Source organism: Trametes versicolor (genome assembly GCF_000271585.1).
Source record: "Trametes versicolor FP-101664 SS1 unplaced genomic scaffold TRAVEscaffold_2, whole genome shotgun sequence".
In the NCBI taxonomy this organism is placed as follows: domain Eukaryota; kingdom Fungi; phylum Basidiomycota; class Agaricomycetes; order Polyporales; family Polyporaceae; genus Trametes; species Trametes versicolor.
Window position 1 is genome coordinate 2,972,487 of NW_007360322.1, and position 16,420 is coordinate 2,988,906.

The following is a 16,420-nucleotide window of genomic DNA, read 5'->3' on the forward strand; positions in this document are numbered from 1 at the left end:
GCTCGTGAAATTTGGGTGCGGATTCCTAAGGCAGGCGCGCCGCGCGGGCGAGTCAGACTCACCGCGGGCGCGCGTGGTCCTCCGGGCCCGAGGACGACCGCGACGAGCGCACGTCAGACATGCGCTGCGTGAAGCGCGAGCGCGCGCGCTCCGCCTCGTCGAGCTCCATCTCCTCGTCGCTGTCCTCGTCGTCCTCCTCCTCGACGAGGTCGCGGCAGTCGACGTACCCCCCGCAGCAGTCGGGGTCCTTCGGCCCGGGGTATCGGTGCGAGTGCGAGTGCGTGTGGTGCGGCGCCGGGCCCATGACGGAGCTCGGCAGCGAGCGGTGCGGGTACACGGAGGGCAGCGGCTCGCGATATGAGGCGCGCTCGCGGTCGGATGGCGGCCGGTCGGGGGTGGCGAGGGGCGGGAGCTCGATGCGCGGGGAGACGCTGAGCTTGTGCGAGTGTGGCGGCGCGCCGGGCGAGGGTGTGTATGTTGGGGTGGCGAGCGTTATGGGTGTGCGGTTGACGTGGTGCCCTCCGGGCGCGGTGCCCGCTGGGCCTGGGTAGAAGGCGAGCTGCTGGAAGCGGGTTATGGATGCAGATGCTACGGCGAGGTGGTGCATTAGGTCCGAGGACGCTGCGGCCTGTGGAGGATATCCTGTGAGCTTTAGACAACATGCAGGTATAATATCTGAACGCACCACTTCGGGACCGTATGGCGACTGTGCCGGTGGCGGAGCGGCGTTCTTGAGCTTCGCCTGGAGGGAGTCGACCTCCTGGCGGAGGACCATGTTCTCTTCTTCTGCCTTCTTGACGCGGTGCTCGAGGTCTGCGAGGTACTGGGCCTTGCGGGCGCGGTAGTCGCGCTGCTGGAGGAGCGCGCGGGAGGGGGGTATGGTCATGTCCTTTCTGCGGCCGCGGGTCATTGTGTGGGTGCTATGCGAGTGTGATAGGGTGTGGTGAGCAGATGCGGGCGCAGGCGGCAGGCGAGAGTGGGGGGCGGGGGAGGGGGAGGTGAGACAGGCGAGGGGCGAAGGAGGAGGGGATTTGAGGGAAGGTCGGGAGGCATGGAACTGTATTTGACTGTCGGCGCCTAATACAAAGGAGATATGTTTCGCATCGGGCGTGGCAGACGGACGTGGGCGCAGTTGTCCGTCGAGCAGCTGCCATCAGCATGGGCGGCGTGTTGTGCTCTCATGCTCGGACTTTGCAATGCGCTGATGCTGTGCTCCGCCTCTGCTTATTCCGTCGACTCATCATCCGACTATCACCACTCCCGCTGCCCCCCGTTTCTGTCTACATGAAATCCGCCGGCCAATCATCCCAGGCCGTGAATTTGACGAGCCGATCTGCACGACCCCTCTCACGTCCGCGTCCCCCGCAGCCCCCTCCGGATGTCATTCTGTCCACGTCCAGCCGGCTCGCTCGCCGACGCCGGGCATCCATCCGTCAATGCTGCGACCGCGACGGCTGACAGCCACCCAGCCCGGCGGGGCTCGTGCAGTCCTGGCCTGCTCCGACCGTGTGGCCGGCGTATTTGAATTGTGGTCAAAATTGGCGTCTGGGTGGCCGCGCGGCCGACCGGCGTGCGTGGGACGGGGCGTGTTCCCGTCCTGTGGCAGTCAGAACGGGGAAGATGGAGACGGCTGATATCGCGGTGGCCGCTGCGCTCTGGTCGCGCACTGACAGGCACTCCACCTGCCGTGCACGACAGAGTTCGGGGAGCCGCCCGGTGCAGCTCGGTCGAACCACGATCTCCAGACGGCCCGAAGGCACCCCATCAGTTTCAAGCTCGCCGCACACCAGACTCCGATCTTGCCCTCCTCATCTCCGATTCACTACAGTCTCCTGCTCCCGGTCCTCGCCCGGTCCGGCCCTTGCTCTCTCTCGTCCACGTACCCGTGACGGCCTCGGCTGCGTCCTCTGTCCGCTCTTCCTCTTCTCCTGCGCCATTTGGACACCGAACTGCGATATCCCACACGCTCGAGTCAGGATCCGTAAGCTGTCCCTCGCCTCCGAGATACCTGACTACTCATTCACCGACCCGCCGATCTCCAGCTCGACGAACTGGCCTGGATCTGTCAACGCAGTCAACCTGTAACGCAACTCTCTCACACGTCTGCGCTCTTCTCGGCGGCTGACACATCTCTCAGCAGCATTCGCAAGCCAAGAGTCTCCGCAATCGCTCACACAAGGCTGCGGCAGGCGCTGCCATGCTCGCAACCTTTTGATGTTTTACCGCGGCGCCTCGCTCAGCAGCCCGCCATACTGCTTAAGGTGTGCTGAGCGGCCGTTTTGGGCGCGCGCTCGCTGCTAGTAAGTGCGTTGGATATCCTATTTCTGATGGAAGCCACGTCCGGAGACGATCCTCTTCGCAGTCGTGTATTTGAAACAGCCACCAGTCACATTATTCAACGGGCGGCCTTCTTGCCTTCTACCTTCTACCGAACCCGGCGATGCTTTGTGGCCTCGCACCGCTCGCGTGCTGTGTTATCTGGTGAGCGCGTCGTATTTGTGGTTTGCGGTTCTGAAACCTTCGGGAAGAGAGGTTATCCCACATCCTAGGAAGCCCGCTATCCCCGCAGCCTTTACGCGAGGACGGGCGTACGCCGATGCTGTCGCAGCAAACTGTGTGCTGTGCGGCGCCGCCGTAGCATGCATAGCCTTGCACGAAAGATCGCTAGGACAAGACTTCAAGAGTCACGCCATGCGCAATGGGATTTTCAAACTCAAAACTCGGCGAATCCGTGTGTGCGGCGGCCAATTTCACCACGCCATCGTGCTGCGCGGGACGACAGCGGCGGCCTCAGAGCCTCGCTGGGAGATCAGCAGCCAGCCACTGCGAACCCTATCGCTGCGGGATGCCGGCACATACGTACGTTGGACTCGGTGCTTTATTCGCCGGACCCTTCATGCGACCTGCCACCAGCCGGCAGTGCCCATATAGCTCGCGAGTCGGCTACGAAGGCCGCTTCGCTTCGTGGGCGCACGCGTCCGGATGCACATCCTTCTTGCAACTCTGTTGATGTTGCCCGGCGCATGCACCTCAGCGGCGCGTCGCGACGCGAATTTGTGGCTTCGCATAGCCGATATACAGACGTCGAGATTGCGCGCTCGGTTGCCGTCTTCACAGGCAACGCTTCCTGCTCTTCGATTTCATGTCTTGCATCCGTGCGCCCTGTCTAGTCGCTCGCCGAGTTCACCAGTTCACCAGCTTAACAGGGTTTATTACCGCAGTGCGTGACGTCGGCCCCGCATACACGTCTGTGCACTGCGTCGCTGTCAACTAGTGCTCCGCACACCGTCCTTGGTCCGGATGTGACTCATACGCCCATACAGTCGCCTCCGGTCGGAGAAGGAGCCTCGCACGCGCCCGAGTCGCTGTGCGCCCGCGAATAACACATCGCAAGTTCGCAGCACATCCTGTCCAATTCAATTCCTGCCCAGCGCACGCGGCCCGAGCACTGCGCTGCCCCTCGGCGGCCCTCCGCGGGCTTGCGTCAGTGCTACTAGTCACCCTGCTTGTGTGCCGATTTGCGGAGGAGGATCGGGCGAGGAGCGCGATTTTGTCAGCGAAAATGACGGCGGCTGCCCTGGTCATTTTGCACGTCGTCGCCCGACTCCCGCCAAATTGTCTGTCGGCTTACTTTTTGCTCGACATCTTCCCCTTGGCGTCTCGGAGTCCGGAGAATCAGATGTCGAGTCAGATTGGGGACGTATTGACATTGCACATATGGAGCTAGGTCCGACCCGAGGACGCTCGCGGTATTCGGGTGCACTGTGCAGAGACCCTTTCAGCATGCGGACCTGGGCCGCCCTAGCGGCGAGTAGCCTCAGAGCTTCCCGTGCGCATGTCTCACTTCATGACAGCGCGTTTGGCGAATTTGGCGACGACGGCCGCGGATATGTCCGGCGGTGCCTCGTCCCGCACCCGGGGCGAGTACGAATGCGCATTACGCGGCGGCAACCTACACACGCGTACGGCAAAATTGCAGAACTGTAAAATACTTGTACAGTGTCAGGGTGCAGAGCTTCCCTGCGGCGGGCCTCGCGGCTATGCATATAAACTCGAAGCGTCCTGGAGCGGTTTCCTCAGGGCTCGCAGCTGCGCTACGCACATCCGCCCTCCGCCGATGCTGTCATGCAAATACGGCCGTGCCACAATATCCACACGCACCTTCTCAGCTCCAGTGGCGATCGCCAGGACGCGTCGAATCACGTCGCGGAGTTCGCGGGCGCGCTCGCGTATCAGGCCTATGCAGGCCCCGTTCGCACGGAGGCTAAACGTGAGTACGCGCGTAGTCATCAACGCAATCCCCACGGGTGCATAACGATGATGATGATATCCATGTAATAATGGGCGGGAATGTATTATGTGGGTACGTACTACGTAGCCGATATCGCGCCGGCGGCACTGACACTCAGCGACAGGCGATCTCTGGGACCTGCCAGGACCCAGGGAGCTGCGCGTGATGCGCCCGAGGCGCAGTGCCAGAGCGGTGCTGGATCTTGCAGCATCCCTCATCAGCAGCGCATGCGGTCAATGTCGCACTCTCGCACGCTCAAAGTCGCCCGGCCGCGCAATGACGACCGTCTGGCCGGCGCTGGCGCGGCGCAGCGATGCAAACACCATCGCATGCTGCTGCTGCTGCTGCAACGCTCAAGTTGGGTCTTGGGCAGATTCGGTCTGCAGTGGCCGTGATCGCAGTCAAGCCGGTGAGTGCTCGGTATTGCGACCTCGGAGTCGGGACATTGGCTTAAAGTTACTGTGTTGCTGTATTACAGTGCGCAGTGGGATGCGACGACATGTCGGGTACGTCGCGGTACGAACGCTGCAAGTGGGCGCGCCCGCATCCTCGGGCACGCGTGCAATATCATCGTCCCGCGCGTATGTGGCGGGATGGTTCGGGAAGGTGCGTCGTGGCCGCACACCGGAGTTCACGGGTAGGAGATGGATGTGGGCGTGATGGAACTTGGAAGTGGAAATGGGGGAAATTTCCGGACAGGCGGCGACGGATAGGAATGCAATTTGAGGTGGTGGGCGGGTGGTTACCGGCGGCAGTTTTGAGGGTCCCCGGTCGGTGTCGTTCTTGGGATCCTGGTACCACGGGGCCTGGGGGCTGTGCGGGTGTTTGGGACATTGCTTCCGCGTCCGATCCTAGTAGGGGCTGGCGCGGCGGCGGCGCCTGGGGGAAGTGTCGGCGCGCTCAGGTGAGATGTACGTCGCCGTCTTCCTTACGGGGGTGGCTGGCGGTTTGGGTGTGGTTAACTGACGGGAGCTGCGTAGGGCGATTCTATCCAGGAACAGACGCGGTGCGTGATGTTTCTTCACCTCATGGCGCTGCATCGTGTCCTGGTTCCAGTTCAACATATCACGAAATCCCACTGAACATGATCATCGGGACTTCTGTACGTCCGCTGTTGTAGTTGTCGCTGAATATGTGCACCCTTGCTTTCTCAGCTTGCGGAGGCTAACATGATTACCAGCAGGCATGTGGACAATACCCGGGACCATGCACAGCGCGACCCCGGGACACGGACCCCATCCGAATATGGCCGGCCACTCGAGAAGTTCGTATGTGACGGGACGGTGAAGACTCGGTCGCTGTCCCGAGCAGTGGCGCCTGAACCAGTCCTGCCGGGCCCGACGAGGCAGGCGGCGGGCTCGGCTCGTGTCCCGCCGTAGCTGACACGTCCCGATTGAGCGCGACGTTGAAGTTGAACGGTGCGCCGCCGTCAGCCCCAGAAGAATAAAAGGCGCCGCGTGCCGTCGAGGTTGCCCATCGGTTCTTCCTCTCGACCGCCATCTTCTCTCTCACAGCCTATAGCTCCTCGCTCCCGACGCTCTTTACGCTTCTCTCACATCACTATGATTCGCTCTCTGTTCCTCGTGCTCCCCCTTCTCTCCCTCACCCCTTCCGAGGGTGCCCCCATCCCCCAGACTGGCGCCATCGCGCAGGTAAATTGGTCCGCTCTTGTTCACCGATGCCCGCTCATCACATCACCACTCTGCTAGCCTGTCAACGCGGAGACGTGCGCTTTGTTGGGGCTCGCCTTCATCCCCAACCTTCCCGCCGCCAATGCGCCTGACTCCGGCCTCTCCCTCCAGGAGCTTGAAGACTTGTTCCCGTCTTGCGGCGGAGTACCCGACACCAATAGTAACATCAACAGCAACGCCCCTTCTCCTGGTCGTACAGGTGGCGGTGGCGGAGCGGCTTCTGTCGGCCGCGGTGACGGCGCGGGAGGCCAAGCCGATCCTGCGGCTTACGCTGGAGCATCATACGCTGGGAACACCGACGATGGCTCAGCGTCGTCTGGCGGAGCTCCTGCGACCTCCGGGAATTCTGACACTTCTGGGAACTCTCCTCCTCCCGCCGCAGTAGCCAAACCCGTCGACCCGACTACTGCTTCTCAACCTGCACCCGCTGGCAACCAACCGATCAACCCCCCGATTCCCGGCCAGGCAACTGCACCCTCGTCGAATGGAGATGTCAATGCCCAACCCGGAGGCCCCGACGCCTCGAGCAATGTCAACGTCAACGCGAGTCCTGCTTCGGGGGCGGACTCTGGCTCTGGTTCTGGTTCTGGGTCCGGGTCTGGCTCTGCTTCTGGCAACTCCGGTGGCTCTGACTCTGGCGTGGCCGCTGGCAACGTCAACGTGCCCGCTTCGTCTGCGGACTCCAACGCTGGTGCTGGATCTAGTAGCGACAGCTCGACCGACTCCTCGGCTCCTACGGCTTCCGATGACAATGGCGCGTCTGCCTCAGCCAACGCATCCCCTGCTGCCTCTAACGGCGCTCCCGATGCCTCTAACGACTCTCCCGCTGTGTCTACCGACGGTTCCTCAGATGGAGACAACTCGCCGGGCACTTCAGCAACTCCCAACGGGAATGTCCCCGGTACCGTGTCAGCGTACCCGGCGTACTCAGGCGGTTCCACAGGTGCCACTGCATCCAACGGCTCTCCTGCCGGCTCATCTGGGGCAAGTAACGCGTCGGGCGGTGGTAACTCGTTTGGCGCCCCTTCGACCCACGCAAAGTTCGCCCACGGAAGTCCGTCCGATGAAAGCGCAAACACGGTGTCGCAGTGCGTGGGGATTCTGTGCTTGAACGCGAATTTGGTCAATGCCGCCGAGAAGGAGATGATCGGTGAGAACACTGAGGTATCGCCCACCGGCCACATCGTGCAGACTATCCCGGAGTGTACTAGGGGGGCTGATGTTGGCGCGTGTGTGGATACTGGTCCCCCGCAATTGTGATGGGAGGCGGTTGTTCGTACGTTATAAATGTGTACGAGTACTTGGAGTCATTGGAGAATACGGGGGTCAAGCCGCTATATGCGCGAATGCTTGCGTGCAATGATAACTAGACGGAAGGAGCGATGGCGTGTCCGCGACATGGGCGCTCCGTTGAAGCACAGCCGCTGTGCTCGCGCTGGACGATGATGATGGCGCGCGCCACGAGTAGCCCACGTCCACCTTACCCTCATGCCATCCTGCACGCCTCCCGACACGTCCTGAGTACCGAGTCCTGACCGCCAAACGCCACGAACAGCGCCAATGAAGAGCGACTTCGCCGACGAAACCTATTTCTCCGCCGCCTTCGCCCTCCCGTTCCGCGTGCTTTGTCTCGTCGGGCTCGGAATCCTCGGCTGGGCGACGAACCTGCACGGGCTGCACATCTGGCACATCGACGCCCCCAACACGCTCGAGCTCGCCCTGTCCGCACACGACAGCCGCCGCCTCACGTCCCCGCTCCCAACCGCGACCGGGTGGCGACACGCGCCCGCGGGCCCGCCGCCGCACCGCGCGGTGTACCGGGTGTTCGCGGTGTATGCGGGGTGGACGCTCGCGTGCTGGGTGGTGTTCCGCGTCGCGACGGCGGCGGACGCGGCGCTCGTGGACGGGTTCAAGTTCGTGCCTGCGCTGGCGGTGCTGTTTGTGCTGACGGCGCTCGTGTGCCCGTTTGACGTGTTGCACAAGCATGAGCGGGATCGGTTCCTCCAGTACGTCCTTGCCTGTTTTTTTTTGCATCTTATGCCGCGGTCTGGGAGGGAGGGTGGATGAAACATACGCAGTTTCTGTGGGAATGAAACTCAGTAGCAGGTTTCGAGGCCCACTGCAACTAGGTGGCCAGTAGAAATCGCTATAGTGGAGAAGGCATGCGGTCAGGTTGCACGACACGTTTGAACGCGTAATCCGCGTCGTGTGCCTTGACCGAAACCCCTTCCCCGTGTGTCTGACGGCTCTCCACTAGTGGAACACCCCAAAGAACGGCCCTCAGGCATCGCTGAAAATATACCGGCAGATGCATCGTTCTGAAGGAGAGTCGTCCGCTGCAGGAAAAATCGTATATATCACAGTTTAGGGTCATAATTCGACGAGAGCTTCCAGATTGCTGACGACCCGACCAACAGCGCAGTGCATAGATGTCTATTTCCGTCACCGCACAGAGTGTACTTTTCGGACGTCGTATTTGCGGATATTTTCACGTCTTTCGCAAAGGTGCTCGGAGACGTCTGGCTATCGGTGTGGATGCTTCTCCCTGCCGGGAGCTTGCTCTCGCAGCCGAGTCAAGACGGCCTGTCGCGGTGGATTTTACCGACCCTTATGAGGTGAGTGCTCTGTCGAGTTGGATTTCCGTTTCTATCATGGCCTAGCATCCCCCTCGGCGTTTATGTGACTCAGAGGGGGCTTCGCGTTTAGGCTGGTTAATTCCGGAATCAAGCTTGAAAAAGCTACCTACGTATTGGACAACAAACTGCATAAGCGAAACACCATGTCCTTCATTCACGGGGCTTTACAGCTGCCTTCAGTCCTAAATCAGCAGATCAGTTCGAGTCATGTTCCTAGCCTGGGCCACAGCCACGGCAATGTGCGTCGTGGAGGTATTCTTGGCCTCCTATCCACTGCTTTTCGCGCCGGGGCGACCCGCCATAATGGTCTTGTGCGGGTTTCGTGCGATATAAAGCCTGCTCCAGGCTCCTCGCACGCATATAGTCTATCTCATACCCGGTATCCCCCATATACACCAAGAGCACCGTCGATCCACCATTGGCTATATTCAGTCTAGACTTGCATCTTCGGTGGCAATGAGGTCACTGTCCGGAATTGAAACGCAACTCTGTGCATTCCAACGTGATCCTGGTCCTCCCGTGCGCATATATAAACGTACTCAATTCTGCCCCTGTTCTAGCATCCCTTACGCTGTCCGTCTACGCCAATGTCTGGTGGAATATAATGCCCCGGCGAACGAAAGCCGGCGGCCGCTCTTCAACGCTCTGAAGTACGCCTCTTCCTTCCCCGTAATATACCTCTCTGCAGCGCAGCGCCTTGTTGTGTCCGATGTTATCGCTTTGAAGGGTGAAGCTGCTGCTGACCAGCCATGGCACGGCGAGCATCATCTCTTCCGCTTGTGGTGAGTCGCTTTGTCTTCGTCATGTTGCCTTATGTTGACTATACATCATGCAGGCTCCTTGCTGCGGCTTTTAACTCCCTGTATACTTTTTGGTGGGACGTCACAAACGATTGGGGTCTTGACCTCCTGCGACCCAAGCACGCTGAAAGCGCATCTCCTCGAACGTCTGCGCCCCCACGCCCACTGCTCCTTCCTCGCTTGCACTCCCGTTCACCTCTCATCAAGCAGCCCGAATCACCCCTAGATGAGCCCGAAGCCCAGCAACTGACTTATACCAACACCGGGCGCGGCCCGCACCCATACGGACTCAGGCCGACGCTCCTCTTCCCCCTCCCCGTATACCCGTTTGCGATTCTCGTCGACCTCGTGCTCCGCCTAACGTGGTCTGCGAAACTGTCGAGCCACCTACACTCGTACGCCGAGGGTGACCTGATTATCTTCTGGATCGAGCTTGCCGAAGTCGTACGCCGTTGGATGTGGGTCTTCCTCCGCGTCGAGTGGGAGACGGTCAAGGAGGCGGACGTACACGCACCCCGGTCACCGCCCCCGCGTCTAGTCGTGGACCGCGGGGACTCGTATCGGGACGCGATCCCTGAAGAGTCCGATTTCGAATTGGTGCCCTCGGAGCAGCACGGGCGTGGCTCGGACGCCGGCTAGACGCGCGCTCGTGACCGCGACATACCGGCGACGGAGCAGATGCTGAGATAGCCCAAGTTGAAGACGCGCCGTACAGAAGAGACTCGGGCGATGGTGGGAAGGATTGGACAGATGTGTCTGCGCATCGCGCTTGGCATGCCGGTGAGTGCTGGCGGAGCTCGTGGTCGAGACTGCGCTCACGTTATCGCGTACCCACACAGGGCTTCTCTCTACTGTACTAATGTACTAGTGGGTCTCACAATTATAACAGCGCGTCGATTGTGCCCTCTGCGCACGTCCCGATGGTCAAGGACCAAGGCGAAGGAAGATTGACATGTTATGCAGATGGCATGCTAGGACGCGTCTCGTGGTCGTTCATGTGAGTGTCGGCTGATCGAGCTTGTTTCTGCGGAGACAGTGCGCTTGATGATGCGGGGCATGGGGACGCGACAATCCGGGGAGACCGCGCGAAGGTTAGGACGAGTGAGGAACCAAGGAGTTCGGCGCGGATGCCACCAGGCTAGAACCGGGATGCACAGTCAACAGGTGCGTCATGCGACGTGTGAAAGAGGGGTACGGTGGCGGGGTTGCACCCTGTTGCACCCGGGCTCGGTCTGGGATCCGTTGCTGCAGGTTTCAGCTGATCGTCCAGATGTTGCTTTTGGCGGCGGCGGCCTGCAAGTTCACGGGTGCAGACTTGATGAGTAGGCGCCAACGGGAGGAGACAGACTCTGACAGAGAAGGTGAGTGCAAGGGGCGATCGGAGGATGTCGCGTCAATATGGGTGGGAAAGTCCATTCAGAGCTCACACCGTCAGCTATTCTTGCCCCGGCCGGGACGGTTCGCGGACGGACGCTGGGAGAACCGCGTCGCCAGGTCGATGCTCGCCCGGCGCAGGAGGTGCGTCCAGCTCGACGTCAGCTGACAAACACAGGGGATAATGGGTGTGCCGGCACGCCCGGGTCGCGATACCGCGGCGGGAGGGCCTGTTGGAATGCTCGTAGGCATTCGGAAGCTGGCATTCAAACCCGGCGCTGCTTCTGGTGCGCACGGTACATAACGCGCAACACATCCGCCCTCCGCGGACGCCCGCCGCGGTACCATACGCAGCCTAGCAGCCAAGTCAGCAGGAACAACTCGGCGCCCCTCTTCCCACGTGGACCCATAACTGTCTTGCCCCGGTACGCATATTCCTCAGCCCGCGCATCTCTTGCCCCGCCCAGCTGAACAGCCTGAACCTTCGCCCTCCTATCGATCCCACAGCATATACATCTCAGCCACCCGTGACCATGCTCGCCGGCATCTCGTCCAACTACTTAAGGCGCGGCGCCCTCGCCGCTGCTAGATCCCCACGCCTTCTCAGCTCGACCCGCCTCGCACCCTCCTACAACACCACCTACTCCGCCGGAATGAAGGTGCGCCCGTCGGCCGCCGCCACCAGCCCGGCCTGGGTCGCTGACAATGAATGACGTCACGTCCTCTGCCAGATTGTCGCTGTTCTCTACAAGGGTGGTAACGCTGCCACCGAGGAACCTCGTCTCCTCGGCACCATCGAGAACCAGGTCGGTTCCGCCGTGAACAGGCGTAGGCGCTCATTTCGGCTAACGGCTTCCGCAGCTCGGTATCCGTTCGTGGCTCGAGGAGCAGGGCCATGAGTTCATTGTAAGTTGTCGAGTCGGCCTCGATCGATCGCCGTTCCTGAATATGCCTTTAGGTCACCGACGACAAGGAGGGCCCCGACTCCGTCTTCCAGAAGAACATCGTCGATGTGCGTACACGTCGCCTTCTACGATCGTAAACCATCGCTCATGCTCTATGCTAGGCCGAGGTCCTCATTACGACCCCCTTCCACCCCGCATATGTCACCAAGGACATCATCGACAAGGCCAAGAACCTGAAGATCTGCATCACCGCCGGTGTCGGCTCCGACCACGTCGACCTCAACGCCGCCGTCGAGCGCAAAATTCAGGTCCTCGAGGTCTCCGGCTCGAACGTCGTCTCGGTCGCCGAGCACGTTATCATGAGCATCCTCCTGCTCGTCCGCAACTTCGTCCCCGCACACGAGGCACGCGTCATCTCCCTCCCACGTACCTTCCAATTTGCTCACCCAACCATTTACAGATGATCGAGCGCGGTGACTGGCAGGTATCAGAGGTCGCACGCAACGCGTTCGACCTCGAGGGCAAGGTCGTCGGCACGATCGGTGCAGGCCGCATCGGCTACCGCGTCCTCCAGCGCCTCGTCCCCTTCAACACGAAGGAGCTCATCTACTACGACTACGCCGCGCTCCCCGAGGAGGCCGCGAAGTCCGTCGGCGCGCGCCGCGTCGAGGACCTCAAGGACTTCGTCTCGCAGTGCGACGTCGTGACCGTGAACTGCCCGCTGCACGAGGGCACGCGCGGGCTCGTGAATGCGGAGCTGCTCAAGAGCTTCAAGAAGGGCGCGTGGCTCGTGAACACGGCCCGCGGCGCGATCTGCGACAAGGACGCGGTCGCGGCCGCGCTCAAGAGCGGGCAGCTGAGCGGGTACGCGGGCGACGTGTGGAACGTGCAGCCCGCGCCGGTCGACCACGTGTGGCGCACGATGAAGAACCCGCTCGGGGGCGGGAACGGGATGGTGCCGCACTACTCGGGCACGACGCTCGACGCGCAGGCGCGCTATGCTGCGGGCACGAAGAGCATCCTCGAGAACTACCTCAAGAGCCAGGAGCAGGAGCCGCAGAACATCATCATCGGCCTCGGTGCGTTTTGTTGCTGCCTGCATGTATGGGCCGTTGCTGATGGGTTTCATGAAATTTACAGAGGGCTATGCGACCAAGGCGTATGGCCAGCGCAAGTGAGCGCGCTGCACGCAGGGGTCGTCGGACGGTTACTCGCATATGTATTGAAACCAACATCATTGTCTTTCTGTACCAGTAGGGCACGCAGTCGTCGATCAAGTTATCACATACCTTGTACATTCGCAGCACCCCGCGACCCCCGCATACGTATCGACTGAAAACAGCTCATGAGCTGCGGTGAGCTTACGACTCAAATGCTAAGGCACGGCTATTTCGGTCGGCTCCCACCAATGAATAGGCGTCGATCGTTTGCGACCTCAGCCGTGGATTTGGAAGGACGCCGGGGGCCGACTGACGAGTACACGTACTAAATGCGCGAACCCCCGCTTGCGCTTCTCAGAGTTCAGGTACAGCACGGTATAACCATTAGCCCAATAGGAAGCCCGAAGATAGCAGCAAGGATACAAGGAGGGAGTACAACAAGAGGAGCATGCGGTCGCCGCTGGGTATTGACAAGCCGGCTGCGGCAGAACCAGTGCTTGTGGTGTCTGGCCTGGTGGTGCAGAGAATTGGTCAGTCAGTATGCGGACACGGGTGGAGCCAAACGGAACGCACGGAATGCCGTTGTCATCTGAGAAGGACGGACAGGTGTCGTTGCTGCTACCCTATCAGTCGCGAAGCGATACGTGAGTACAGATGCAAGCCGCTTTAATAAAGAGTGATAGACGTACGGTGGGGTTTGCGGGGCAGCAGACGCTGGAGCCGTCGTCGACACTGCCGAGCGCTGCAGCACTCTTTGCGCCGGCCCAATTTGTGAGGCAGTCGACACTCGAATAGCTGACGTTCCAGACGCCGAAGTCCTGTCCAAGAATAAGTAACAACTTCTTTTATGGGGGCCATTGAGCGCGGGCGTACAGTATAACCTGTCGCAAACGTGGACGGTGAGTTTTGAGGAGAGGTTAGTAGAATCAATCCCCACTCACCATATAGCGCCGCGTCCGATGGAAAGAAGTCGTCCGGTATTGAGGAGGAGGGCCATGCAAGGTCAAAATTGATGTACTGGCCGCCCCTTGGTTTTCGTTGCTTCATTCGCCACCCATTCGCAATCCGTCCAAAAGATAGCACTTACTTGTTTGGCTTCCCTGGAGTGGCTGAGCACCAGTCCCCGCCGTCTGGACATAAGTCTGTGACCTTGATGACCACGCTCTTCGTGACATTTGGTATGAACGGCGGTGTAGATGTGTAGGTATTGAGCAGGGTGATCTTGAAGCAGCGCCCGCATCCGGGGCCGTAAGCGGTACTGCTCCCGTACGCGAACTGGCTCATGGCGGCGGTGGGGTATTGGGTACTCGCGCCGGTGCAGCCGCATGATGCGATATAGCCATCAGGAAGGGTATAGTGGGTGAGTGTCGCTGTTCCATCCGCAGGGTATTCGATCCATTCCGTTGCGGAAGACAACCCAGAGAAGAGGAAAAAAACAAGCAAGAGCAGCAGCCCGGGCCGCAAGCAAAGCAGTAGAGACAGCATGTGCAGGTTAGATACACTACAAGAACGTCAGGATGGACAGTTCAGAGGGCGGGGCTAGCTGCGCTGGCCATGGTCGGGGGCAGAAGCAAGGTTTCGCACACGCCCATGCAGCGAGCGCAACGAGAGATCTCATCAGCCTCGGGCGGTTCCATGCCAGATTCTAGCGGATATTGCCTTTAGGCCGTACAAAAGTGTTTCCAAGCCAGATTTTGGAGGAGGGCTGGAGACAGGTCCCAGGAGAGAGTTTTCGACTCAGAGCCTGTGTTCGTCGACGAGCAGAGTGCAGAGAGGCGGGAGGAGAGCTGCGTTCCGCGGCAGCTCAATCAACGTTTGAGTTACCGAGATCATGGGCGCCTGCATTTAGCATTGCGGGCCGGGAGATGCCGCCGTACGTCAAGGACAGGCCTGCGACCGTTCCCGAGTCGACCAATCCTTTTGTCTTCCGCTCTTCCACCATCTCACCTTGCCCACCCCGCCGCTGTAGACATTCAGTACGCAGGCACGGCGTTTCGAAGAGTTAGAATACCGTGAGTCAGCGTATAGCAGGTACGCTTGCATGCTGTGCTTCTCGTAATGTGTGCAGCCACTTACCAGTTTCGTTACAAAATATGCAGCACAGTGGTCGACCAATGGCTCCTCCTCTGCCAACTGTGCGTCCCCGCACTCTTCCCCTCGAACTCATCCACTACATCATACAAGACGCGTGGCTCTCCTTGGTGGACTACGAGTGGGGTGACCGTTGGGAGCTGTACCGAGACGTCTCTCTCGTTTCCCGCACCTGGCGCGACACCATCGCCTCCATTGCCCTGCGGAGCGTGATGATCCAGACCCCTCTAGATCTGTCTATCTACCGCTTACTCGTGAAACGGCGCTGGGGCTTCGACCCGGAATCAAAGGACGTCGAACGGGCCATGCCTGCCGCGCGCGAGTATTTCCAGCGATCCGAGCTTCTCATCGTCCTCGCAGACTGGACATGCCCCAGTTCAACAGGTTTCTACTTCTCTACCGACTACGCGCGCATCCCGTGCTACATTCCGGCGTGCAAACACGTCTCGGTGATCATCAAGGAGCTCCCGTCCAACGACCGCTTCGTCCTCCCCTACCGCCCGCTCTTCGAGTTCCTCACCCAATACACCACCACGCGCGACCTCTATCTCCTCTGGACGTACACGCACATCAACAGGTATATCCTGCCGACCGACCCGATGCGTGGCGTGACGTACCTGCGCATCCACGAGTACCCGCGCTGCGTTTGCCACAACTACCACTATGCATCTGGGCACACCCACGACGTGGAGTGCTTCTCGTATCACCTCCCCTCGCTCTTCCCGGACCTCACGCACATCCATCTCGATACCCCATACATCCTCAAGTGCCTCTCCACGCCGCCGAGCGTCACGCGCCTCACGCTCGAGGCGCCCCCGATCCACTATCTCGCCACCATAGGGCATTTCAGCTCGCTCATGGGCTGGAACATCGTCTCCGCGCTCGCGCTAGGCCTCTTCCGCCGCGAGGACCGGGACGCGCCGCGGAAGAAGATCGTCGTCAACGCGGGCATGAAGGAGCCCACCGGCTGGACCCAGGCTCTTGCGGCCTGCGAGGCGCACGACGTCGAGCTTGAGCTCCGTCACGTATACCTCACCCCTGACACTATCTCGCCGCTTCCTACCCAACCCGTATTGTCGGATTCAGAACGCCCACGCGTTCCTCTTTTACATTCGGGTGCGGCCTGAAGGATCTCTTAGGGGTGCAAAGGGCTTCAATGTTCAAAGATCGTTTGTAGAGCGCGCTCGTTTAACGGCCGTCTGCGACTTGTACTATCACCAACTGTATCCATACTCTCCGGTCCCGGTGACTGCTCTGTTTGTTGTTAAGGATGTAATAGCATTCACTCGTCCATGTTGTGCGTCGTCGAAACCAGTTATGAATGAAGACGGATCATCCTACTGTAGTAGTATCCCTTCCCCGAATCCTGAATCCTGTTAAATACATTAGCCACACGGCTAGACCAGTAATATATACGCGTGCAGTAACTATGATAAAGTCCAAACATCAAGCAAGCAACACAAACTCCAGAG

The 16,420-nt window shown here is 60.2% G+C and overlaps 6 protein-coding genes across 6 annotated transcripts; 3 read left to right on the top strand and 3 right to left on the bottom strand.

Moving 5' to 3' along the window:
• Positions 1-58: 58 nt before the first annotated feature.
• Positions 59-987, bottom strand: TRAVEDRAFT_62901 (uncharacterized protein; the record flags this gene model as incomplete). The annotated part of the gene is made up of 2 exons (XM_008036111.1): positions 686-987; positions 59-649 (listed from the first exon to the last, which is right to left on the bottom strand). The coding sequence occupies exons 1-2, from the start codon at positions 908-910 to the stop codon at positions 59-61; spliced, it is 816 nt and encodes a 271-aa protein (XP_008034302.1). The 5' UTR covers positions 911-987.
• A 3,935-nt stretch (positions 988-4,922) lies between these two features.
• TRAVEDRAFT_34500 (uncharacterized protein) lies at positions 4,923-5,125 on the bottom strand (the record flags this gene model as incomplete). Its single annotated transcript, XM_008035481.1, has 2 exons — positions 4,923-4,956; positions 4,989-5,125. The coding sequence occupies 2 exons, from the start codon at positions 5,123-5,125 to the stop codon at positions 4,923-4,925; spliced, it is 171 nt and encodes a 56-aa protein (XP_008033672.1).
• A 936-nt stretch (positions 5,126-6,061) lies between these two features.
• On the top strand, positions 6,062-10,334 carry TRAVEDRAFT_56390 (EXS-domain-containing protein). The gene is made up of 5 exons (XM_008035815.1): positions 6,062-7,988; positions 8,400-8,597; positions 9,179-9,400; positions 9,454-10,198; positions 10,258-10,334. Exons 1-4 carry the CDS (start codon positions 7,543-7,545, stop codon positions 10,055-10,057), a joined length of 1,470 nt encoding a protein of 489 aa, XP_008034006.1. The 5' UTR covers positions 6,062-7,542; the 3' UTR covers positions 10,058-10,198; positions 10,258-10,334.
• A 613-nt stretch (positions 10,335-10,947) lies between these two features.
• On the top strand, positions 10,948-13,010 carry TRAVEDRAFT_56391 (NAD-dependent formate dehydrogenase). The gene is made up of 8 exons (XM_008035816.1): positions 10,948-11,217; positions 11,300-11,451; positions 11,524-11,598; positions 11,654-11,698; positions 11,751-11,804; positions 11,859-12,101; positions 12,158-12,776; positions 12,838-13,010. Exons 2-8 carry the CDS (start codon positions 11,326-11,328, stop codon positions 12,873-12,875), a joined length of 1,200 nt encoding a protein of 399 aa, XP_008034007.1. The 5' UTR covers positions 10,948-11,217; positions 11,300-11,325; the 3' UTR covers positions 12,876-13,010.
• Positions 13,011-13,235: 225 nt separating this feature from the next.
• Positions 13,236-14,420, bottom strand: TRAVEDRAFT_26658 (uncharacterized protein). Its single transcript, XM_008035391.1, has 6 exons — positions 13,945-14,420; positions 13,799-13,884; positions 13,731-13,738; positions 13,547-13,675; positions 13,431-13,480; positions 13,236-13,368 (listed from the first exon to the last, which is right to left on the bottom strand). The coding sequence occupies exons 1-6, from the start codon at positions 14,340-14,342 to the stop codon at positions 13,242-13,244; spliced, it is 798 nt and encodes a 265-aa protein (XP_008033582.1). The 5' UTR covers positions 14,343-14,420; the 3' UTR covers positions 13,236-13,241.
• Positions 14,421-14,971: 551 nt separating this feature from the next.
• TRAVEDRAFT_62903 (uncharacterized protein) lies at positions 14,972-16,228 on the top strand (the record flags this gene model as incomplete). The annotated part of the gene is made up of 1 exon (XM_008036114.1): positions 14,972-16,228. The coding sequence occupies one exon, from the start codon at positions 14,972-14,974 to the stop codon at positions 16,073-16,075; it is 1,104 nt and encodes a 367-aa protein (XP_008034305.1). The 3' UTR covers positions 16,076-16,228.
• Positions 16,229-16,420: the final 192 nt, after the last annotated feature.

Bases quoted from the DNA above. Each gene is read 5' to 3' on its own strand.
- TRAVEDRAFT_56390 (XM_008035815.1), top strand. From the start codon at position 7,543: ATGAAGAGCGACTTCGCCGACGAAACCTATTTCTCCGCCGCCTTCGCC. The intron at 8,598-9,178 runs GTGAGTGCTCTG...CCCCTGTTCTAG, and splicing joins ATTTTACCGACCCTTATGAG to CATCCCTTACGCTGTCCGTC. The intron at 9,401-9,453 runs GTGAGTCGCTTT...TACATCATGCAG, and splicing joins CATCATCTCTTCCGCTTGTG to GCTCCTTGCTGCGGCTTTTA.
- TRAVEDRAFT_56391 (XM_008035816.1), top strand. From the start codon at position 11,326: ATGCTCGCCGGCATCTCGTCCAACTACTTAAGGCGCGGCGCCCTCGCC. The intron at 11,452-11,523 runs GTGCGCCCGTCG...GTCCTCTGCCAG, and splicing joins CCTACTCCGCCGGAATGAAG to ATTGTCGCTGTTCTCTACAA. The intron at 12,102-12,157 runs GCACGCGTCATC...AACCATTTACAG, and splicing joins ACTTCGTCCCCGCACACGAG to ATGATCGAGCGCGGTGACTG.
- TRAVEDRAFT_26658 (XM_008035391.1), bottom strand. From the start codon at position 14,342: ATGCTGTCTCTACTGCTTTGCTTGCGGCCCGGGCTGCTGCTCTTGCTT. The intron at 13,885-13,944 runs GTAAGTGCTATC...ACGAAAACCAAG, and splicing joins ACTCCAGGGAAGCCAAACAA to GGGCGGCCAGTACATCAATT. The intron at 13,369-13,430 runs GTGCGTTCCGTT...CTGCACCACCAG, and splicing joins TCAGATGACAACGGCATTCC to GCCAGACACCACAAGCACTG.